Genomic DNA, 8,619 nt, shown 5'->3' on the forward strand with positions numbered 1-8,619 from the left:
CGTTATCTTTGGGGGGGAAAAGAGCGTTAAAGGGCCAGTACGCTAATACAGACGCTAAAACCTTTACCAGCAACATCCGACCATCGGGCGAAAAAGTAATAAAAAAAAATATATATTATGTTTCACGTACTGCATCTGCGATGTTGGTCACGTGACCACACGTCTGCTTTGGCCACACCCACCTCTCCAAAGACCCCGCAGTTAGCGAAGGCTTACTAATCGCTAGACGTCGATGTTGAAGGAACGCGTCATCGGATCCTAAAATTCGCAAAAAAATTGTTTCCCAACACAAACTTGTCGGAACTGGGACGTAAAAAAAAAATTCGGTTCTGGGGGGTAAACTTAGCATTTTATGACTTAAGTTTACGCACTGCATTTTCAACGTTGGTCACATGACCACACGTCCGCTGTGGCCACACCCACCGCTCCAAAGACGCCCGCAGTTAGCGAAGGCTTACGAATCGCTAGAAGCCGACGGAACGTGCCATCGGATCCTAAAAAAAAAATAATTTGCAATATAGTTCCCGAACACATACTTGTCATAACTGGGACGTTAAAAAAAATTAGGTTCTGGGGGTAAACTTAGCGTAGCGTCGCTATGACGACCACGTGATGTTTGTAGGGTTTCTCTCTTTTTTTTTGCGTAAATTGGAGTGACGGCGAGGACGGATCATGTTTTTAGATTGACGGTCTGAGATTACAGCCTACACACACTCTGCTGCGCTTACATAACACACACACACACACACACACACACACACACACGCGCACACACACACACACACACACACTAAAGGAATAGAGTGAAGGAAACAAACAGGAAACGAGAAGACGAGAAGAAACAGGAATAAATAAATAAGAAATAAAGATGGGACGATTAAGGATGGACAACAAGGTAAGGAGGAGGCAAGGGTGTAGGGAAGGAAGGATCGAAGACGGGGAAGGAAGTTTATACGAGGAAGGAAGAAGGAAAAAGTCAGCGAGCGAGGAGAGGAGGCGAGGAAAGGAAAGGAAGGTTGAAATTAAAGGAATCTCAAGAAAGAAAGATAATTTAAGTCACGACTTTTAAAGTTAGAGAGCGGCGGCAAAGTGACACACACACACACACACGCACAAACACACACACACACACACACACTGCAGAGAGAGAGAGAGAGAGAGAGACTCACCCAGAGACATCAGCGACTCGTTCTCCATGATGATGATGATGATGAGGATGATGATGAATGAATAGAAAAAAAGGGACTGATGGATGGAGAGAGAGAGGAAGAGGAGGAAGAGGAGGAGACGATGATGGAGGACGGGGAAAAAAAAGAAGAAGAGGACGAAGAAGATGAGGAGGAAGAGGAGGAGGAGGAGGAGGTGTACTAGAGACGGAGAGAGAGAGAGAGAGAGAGAGAGAGATGAGTGGAAGGCTGGTCGGTTCAGCCCACACACTGGTAGCATGACACACACACTCTGTGTGTGTGTGTGTGTGTGTGTGTGTACACAAGTGTGTGTGTGTGTGTGTGTGTGTGTGTTGTCTCCCACTCTAATGCGTGGGTTAGAAAACACACCTCTCTCTCTCTCTCTCTTTTTCGCCAGAGAGAGAGAGAGAGAGAGGGTGAGCAGCGTGGGTGTGGTGGAGCGGCCTCGTCTCCATGGCAACGACGCAACCATGGAGTGGGGGGGGGGGGGGGGGGGGGTTTGATGATGGGGGGGGGGGGGGGGGTCAGTATCGTAGTATCAATGATGGTGATTTAATAAAAAAAAAAAAAAATTCTACGTGCTAAACGCACTTTAGCGCGATTGTACGCGGAACTGCTACAGCTACAGCGCCCCCCTGCTGCACGGAGGCTCACAAAACGACTCGTGAAAAAAAATATGGCCGCCATCAGAGGCGCGAAGAAGTTTCGTAAACTCACTCATTCTCCCACACCAAACCCCATAGAGAAAATCACCGATTTTAACTCACAGGGAGCTGCTGGTCCACTGCTGCCTCGTGTGGTCACTGAAGTACATGCAAATGTAAGATTTTGAAAGCCGAATTCTTTAAAATAAGACATTGTAAGTTAGTGATGGAGGCAGCAGTGGATCAACAACTCCTGTGTCTCTGTGATGTTAAAATCACTGGTTTTCTCTATGGACTTTGGTGTGGGAGAGTGAGCGGTTTACAAAGCAAAAAAAATAAAAACAAACACCAGTTCCAAGTCTGAAAGTCTGTCTAATGAGGATATACAATGGTATATAGTCCGATTTCTAAACCACTCACTCTCCCACACCAAACCCCATAGAGAATGTCACTGATTTTAACTCACAGGGACACAGGAGCTGCTGGTCTACTGCTGCCTCGTGTGGTCACTTTGTGTCACTAAAGTACATCCAAATGTAATATTTTAAAAGCCGAATTGATAAAATAAGACATTTGAACTTAGTGATGGAGGCAGCAGTGGATCAACAACTCCTGTGTCTCTGTGATGTTAAAATCACTTATTTTCTCTATGGACTTTGGTGTGGGAGAGTGAAACTTCAGTTTCCTGTTGTAAAAACCCCTCTAACAGCGAGATAAAGACGTGAAACACTAAAGTTCTAAAGTTCACGATCACAGGTGAGCGAATACTTTCTCATAAACTCTTGATTTTTGTCATGTTTTCAGGCTCAGAGAGCGAAGAGTCTGTGACTGCGACAAAAGCTTTGGCTCTGAAAGGTTTTTCGTCGACCATCTGCGGCGTTTGTCTGACAATCGTCAGCTCGTCCGTGTCATCGAGCTCAGACAGTTACAGAGCGATCGCAAACAAATCCGTCACGTTCTTACACCGTCGTCGGAACAACGAGAATAAAAAAAACAAAAACGATTGCCGTGTGCATCACAGAGTCGGTTTCACGCCACATTAGAGAGAGATTATTCACATTTTTGAGTCTTTTTAACACCAAAATTACAAATACATGAAAAATACTAATTTTTTTACCTTTTTGTCAGTTTTTTTGGGAAAAACTTTTTTTTAATCAGATTTTTGGGGAAAAACTTTTTTGTCAATTTTTTTTTAAAGAATAATTTTTTTGTCAAATTTTTGGGGAAAAAATGTTTTGTCACATTTTTGGGAAATACTTTTTTTTGTCAAATTTTTTGAAAAATAAATGTCAAATTTTTTGAAAAATACATATTTTGGGAAATACTTTTTTTTGTCAAATTTTTGGGGAACATTTTTTTGTCACATTTTCGAAATATTTTCTGTTTTTGTCAAAGTTTTGAAAAAAAAAATAGTTTTTGTCATTTTTTATTTTTTTTTTTAAATTATGTTTTATACGTCTTTTCACTGTTTTGTCAAACATTTTTTGTCAATTTTTTTTTAAATTTGACAAAAAAAAAAGTCAAATTTTTCTACATATGTAGAATATAAAATATAACATTTTGCTGCTGAAAACCTTTAAAAACACAGAAAACGAATATTATGTTATAATATTGGCAAAAATCACTAATAAAAACATGAATGAATCAATAATCTTTGCTGTTTCAGAGGTCACACATTTACAGATCTAGTGTAATAAAAGTGTGAGTGTTGTTTGAATGAAACTGCTGTGAAAAGTCACAGCGCCCTCTGCTGGACAGAAGCAGCGTGTGCACTTAAATTTGCTTTGACATTAAAACACAAACTCATCACTTTTTTGTGTGAAAAACACACATTTATATTCAAATGTAAGATTTTTTTTTGCGTCTTATTTTGCTACGTGGAGATTTTAAGCGTCGATTTAAAAAAAAAAAATACCGGCCATCGTGACGGACTGGCTGGTTTCCATGGCAACCACCCACCTGCAGGAGATGATGGTGTAACGTGGTGTGTTCAGGTGCTGGAGGTGTACAGCTGTGAAAACACCCACAGGAAAAAAGAGATCCAGAGATTCAAACACAAATAAACTGTTGTTTAGACGCTGAGCTCAGGTTTATTCAGTCAAACAAACAAACAAAACAAACCAAACCAAACGTCCGCCGTCTGCTTTGAGCCAACGCGACGATCGCGACTTTGTCTCCACGTCGTATTTCCCCGGCGTTCGTTGGGGTGCGTTTGTTTTTCACGTCTCCGTTGTTTGTCCCTTCAGTAACAGGTCCACGTACGCGCCGGTCACCAGACTCTGCTGAGACACGTCCAACTGCTGCATCAGGTCCTCGGCCACCTGAACAAACAACAACAACACACAACTACATGAGTTTAACAACAGGAAAGTGACGTTTATTTTGTTCTCCGCAGAGACACAGGAGTTGACAGGAGTTGTTGATCCACTGCTGCCTCCATCACTATGTTCAAATGCCTTATTTTGTCAATTCGGCTTTTAAAAATCTTCATTCAGATTTTGTTTTCTCACTCGTGAACATGAACACAATTCTAACGTTAACCTACAACCAGGTCTGAACCCTGAAAAAGCCCTTTAAAGATGTGGTTTCAAATCTATGACCTTTTTGTCAAATTTTGTACAGAATTTTTGTTTTACCTTTTTGTCAATTTTTTTTAGGAAAAAAAAATGTTTTGTCAAATTTTTGTAGAAAAAACATTTTTGTCAATTTTTTTTTTTGGACTATTTTTGTGGAATTTTTTGTTTTTGTCAAACTTTTGGAATTTTTTAAAAATTATCTTTTAGACGTTTTTTCACTGTTTTGTCAAATTTCTGAGAAATTTTTATTTTTGGACAATTTATTTATTATTTGACCCAAAAAAAAATGTTTTTGTCAAATTTTTGTACAACATACTATAGTATTACTTGAAAAAAACAACAACACACAAGTACATTTATTTTGGTGATTGCAGAAAAAAAAAAAATCCCACACCAAACCCCATAGAGAAAACCAGTGATTTTAGCTCACAGGGACACAGGAGCTGCTGCTCTACTGCTGCCTCGTGTGGTCACTTTGTGTCACTGAGTTAAGTCTAAATTAAATATTTCAAAAGCCGAATTCACTAAAATCAGACATTGTAAGTTAGTGATGGAGGCAGCAGTGGATCAACAACTCCTGTGAACTCCTGTGTCTCTGTGATGTTAAAATCACTGGTTTTCTCTATGGGCTTTGGTGTGGGAGAGTGAGTGGTTTACAAACTTCAGTTTACACAAGGAAAAGTCTGTCTAACAGTGAAATAAAGACGTGAACATGTTTTTAAGATAGACTTACGGTGACGTATATTTTATCCTTTTTCCTGGCAGCCATGTTTTTTTTAACCGAGACTGAAACTGCTGAACTATCCCTTTAATTATGGTTATTTAAAAACTCACCTTTTGTCCGTCCTCGACCGTCTGCTCATCTCGCATCACCACCTGCACACACACACACACACACACACACACACACACACACACACACACACACACACAGTGAGTGTGTGAAGACACAGAGAGGAAGTGACATCACAAATAAACGGGTTAGTAACGTTAAAATAAAGGCGGTACATTGATCGCGTGGCGTTAGCGTCGTACTTACCGCGTCGTCATAAAACCTCTGGCAGGTTTCCGTGGTTACCGTCGTCTTCCTCTTCGTCGTCATTTTGTTGAAAATAAAAGAAGACGAGCAGCACGAGCGGTTTGCGCGTGTTTTCGTGGGAAAATGGGCGGGGCCTCCGTGGACACGCGGACGCGGGATAGCGCGACGCTAACGTACGGCGTTTATTATCGTCAATAATGAATCAAATATTAGTTATTGACTGTTAATACGTGACATTTGCAACTCTGTGTGTGTGTGTGTGTGTGTGTGCTTTTAACATTTAAACCACAGGAAGTGAGGACATTTTGTCTTGTCCTCACTTGTTTTTTCCAGGGTTAAGACCTGGTTTTAGGGTTCGGATCAGGTTTAGGTTCAGTGTCAGGACCAGTCATCCTCATGGAGACCAAAACCTGGTCCTAATGTGTGTGTGTGTGTGTGTACCTCCAGCTCCATGTAGTGTCCCAGTCCGTCCACCGTGTCCAGGTGAACTCTGGTCTGACCGATCAGAAACAGCCGTCGCTCCTTCTTCACCTGACCTTTGACCCCGAGGGCGTCCGACAGCACCGTCTACACACACACACACACAATGAGCAATAATTAAAACCACAAAAAACATGACATTTAATCCTTATATTTTTGAAGTTTCCATCTGTTTTCGCACTCATGAACATGAACCCAATTCTAACCCTGACCCTAAAACCAGGTCTTAAGCCCTTTAAAGATATGGTTTCTGTATTTGACACCATTTCTGATCCTATTCTATTACTTTTTTTTTTTTTCGGACATAATTTTTTTGACCTTTTTGTCAAATTTTTGAGGAAAATATTTTTTGGGTCAATTTTTTTTTGGGTAAAATTTTGGAAATGTTTTTTTTTAACTTTTTTGTCAAATTTTGGAATTTCTTTAAGTCAAATTTTCTTCTGATTTTTTTTGTCAAATTTTTGAAAAAACATTTTTTTCTACTTTTCTGACGATTCCCCCCCCCCCCTACTTTTTATGTAATTTTTTAAAAAAGATTTTTCCCCCTATTTTTTTTGTCAAATTTTGTAAACTATTTTTTTTTTTTACTTTTTTGTTGAAGTTTAAAACATTTTTATTTTTTGTCAATTTTTAGAATTTTTTAAAAGTCAAATTTTGCTCAGACTTTTTTGTCAATTTAAAAAAAAAACAAAAAACTTTTTTTTCCTACTTTTTTCTATTTTGACACATTGACACTTTTTTTTATTTTTTTACTTTTTGTCAATTTTTTTTTCTTTGACCTTTTTTCATCAAATTTTGGACACTTTTTTGGACCTTGTTGTCAAAATTTGAACACAAAATTACAAGAACACACACACACACACACAGTGTCTGACCTTCAGACTCTGGGGGTCGTTGGTCGGACTGATGGAGTACCGCGACAGTTTGGGTCCGTCTGTGTCTGGACGCTCGTAGAAGATCAGCTGACCTGAGCCGTTCTAAACAAACAAACAAACAAACAAACACAAGTGTTTATCGCTGACTCATGTTTTCACACACACACACACACACACACACACAGTGGTACGTACCATGAAGTCCCGTAGCTTGAGTCGTCCCGTGCTGCAGTTGAAGAAGGTGTCGTGTTGCCTGATGACGGTGCCCTCTGATTGGCTGAGCTTCGCCGCTTTCTCCGCGAACTTGGCCACGTCGCTCACTCTCGCTTTGATCTCCACGTTGGACGGCATGACGCTACTGAGCGCGAGCAAAAGACGATGACGACAACAACAACAGGAAGTAGAGCGTTGAGATGGTAGACGTGGTTTGCCCGCATGCTAGCTGGCAGTTTCCGTTGCCTAGCAACATCGCTCTCACAGTTGTACACTTTAAAACATCAAGTATATCAATATATTATGATCGATTAATCAGTTTAAGGCGTTTCTGAAGCAGTTTTGTGACGTTTCAGCTTCTTAAATGTGAATATTTTCTGGCTTCTTTGGTTCGTTTGAACAAAGAAATCATTAAAAACTGACATTTTGAGGAACTGTGGCACTGATGTGCCTCTAGAGGGCAGCACTGAACCGTCCAGTTTACAGACTGCTGGAAAATATTATTATTAATTATGATAAATGGTAGTTTGTTTGTGTTTTCTATGACAGTATTTTATTTTTAATCATCTAAAATACAGTTTTAAAACTGTATTTAATGTTGTTTTTAATGGACTTGAGTGCGATAATAAATACTTGACATATTTACACTGAAAAAGTTTGACAGACGTCAAAATAAAAGGGTTTTAATGTGAAAAAACCCCGCAGATTTCCTGTGTTTTCAGTCTCGTTCATAATTTAAACATTAGAAGAAGAAGAGAATGAGTGCAGCGCATTTCCGGTGTTTTAACAGTTTAACTTTTAAAGCTGTGTTTTTTACGCTGTGACGTAAAATAAACGTGTAAAGTTAAAGATAAACATGAACTCGTCTCACCTCCGTTTCTCTTCTGTTTTTCTCTCTGCGTCAGACTCGACTTTGCCGCGCTATTTCACTTCCGGGGTGGAGCAGCAGCAGCAGCGCTGATCTGAGAGCAGCAGGGGACACAGTGAGAGGGGGCGGGGCCAACGCATCAAACTGACCCCAGAGCGGCGGTGAAGGTAAACATCCACGAGGCAAACGCTGAAGTCTGCCTGACGTCGTCACTTCATGTTGAAATGACGCACCACCGCCACCTGCTGGTCAGGAGGGTGAACAATAAAATAAAATAAAATAAAATAAAATAAAATAAAATTAAATTAAATTAAATTAAATTAAATTAAATTAAATTAAATTAAATTAAATTAAATTAAATTAAATTAAATTAAATTAAATTAAATTAAATTAAATTTAAAAGAATACAATTAAATTATTATTAATAATAATAAGGCTATTTTCATCATCAATTAAATTGTGAATTAATTCAATTACTGCTGTTTCTCTTCCTGTGGGATCTGCACTGGAGACATTAAATTATGATCGTAATAAATAAAAACAAGGATACGATGTTTACTTAATATTACTGTGTTACTTTGTTACTTACAGCTGATTTAATGAGAACACATTCGTATTTTATGTTGTGTATTATGGGACCAAAGAGCCCATAATATGTTTTTTTTCTCTGTTTTGAGATTTCATTATTGACGTGTTTGTTTCCTTTTGTTTTCTTTAAAAAAATAAAAATAAAAAGA

At 39.1% G+C, this 8,619-nt stretch overlaps 1 protein-coding gene across 1 annotated transcript; it reads right to left on the reverse strand.

The window, feature by feature from the left end:
- Window positions 1–4,022: 4,022 nt before the first annotated feature.
- Window positions 4,023–7,915, reverse strand: LOC310937887 (uncharacterized protein). The gene is made up of 6 exons (XM_083902269.1): window positions 7,886–7,915; window positions 6,997–7,159; window positions 6,802–6,903; window positions 5,888–6,013; window positions 5,242–5,283; window positions 4,023–4,152 (listed from the first exon to the last, which is right to left on the reverse strand). Exons 2-6 carry the CDS (start codon window positions 7,150–7,152, stop codon window positions 4,051–4,053), a joined length of 528 nt encoding a protein of 175 aa, XP_083758395.1. The 5' UTR covers window positions 7,153–7,159; window positions 7,886–7,915; the 3' UTR covers window positions 4,023–4,050.
- Between the last annotated feature and the right edge of the window lie 704 nt (window positions 7,916–8,619).

This window comes from Microchirus variegatus, assembly GCF_963457635.1.
Source record: "Microchirus variegatus genome assembly, chromosome: 16".
Classification (NCBI taxonomy): domain Eukaryota; kingdom Metazoa; phylum Chordata; class Actinopteri; order Pleuronectiformes; family Soleidae; genus Microchirus; species Microchirus variegatus.

What these genes read in the sequence shown, in the direction of transcription:
- LOC310937887 (XM_083902269.1), bottom strand. Translation starts at nt 7,152, where the DNA reads ATGCCGTCCAACGTGGAGATCAAAGCGAGAGTGAGCGACGTGGCCAAG. An exon ending in ACGACCCCCAGAGTCTGAAG is followed by an intron (nt 6,014 to 6,801) that starts GTCAGACACTGT and finishes GTGTGTGTGTAG; the next exon opens with ACGGTGCTGTCGGACGCCCT. An exon ending in CGGTCGAGGACGGACAAAAG is followed by an intron (nt 4,153 to 5,241) that starts GTGAGTTTTTAA and finishes TTGTTTGTTCAG; the next exon opens with GTGGCCGAGGACCTGATGCA.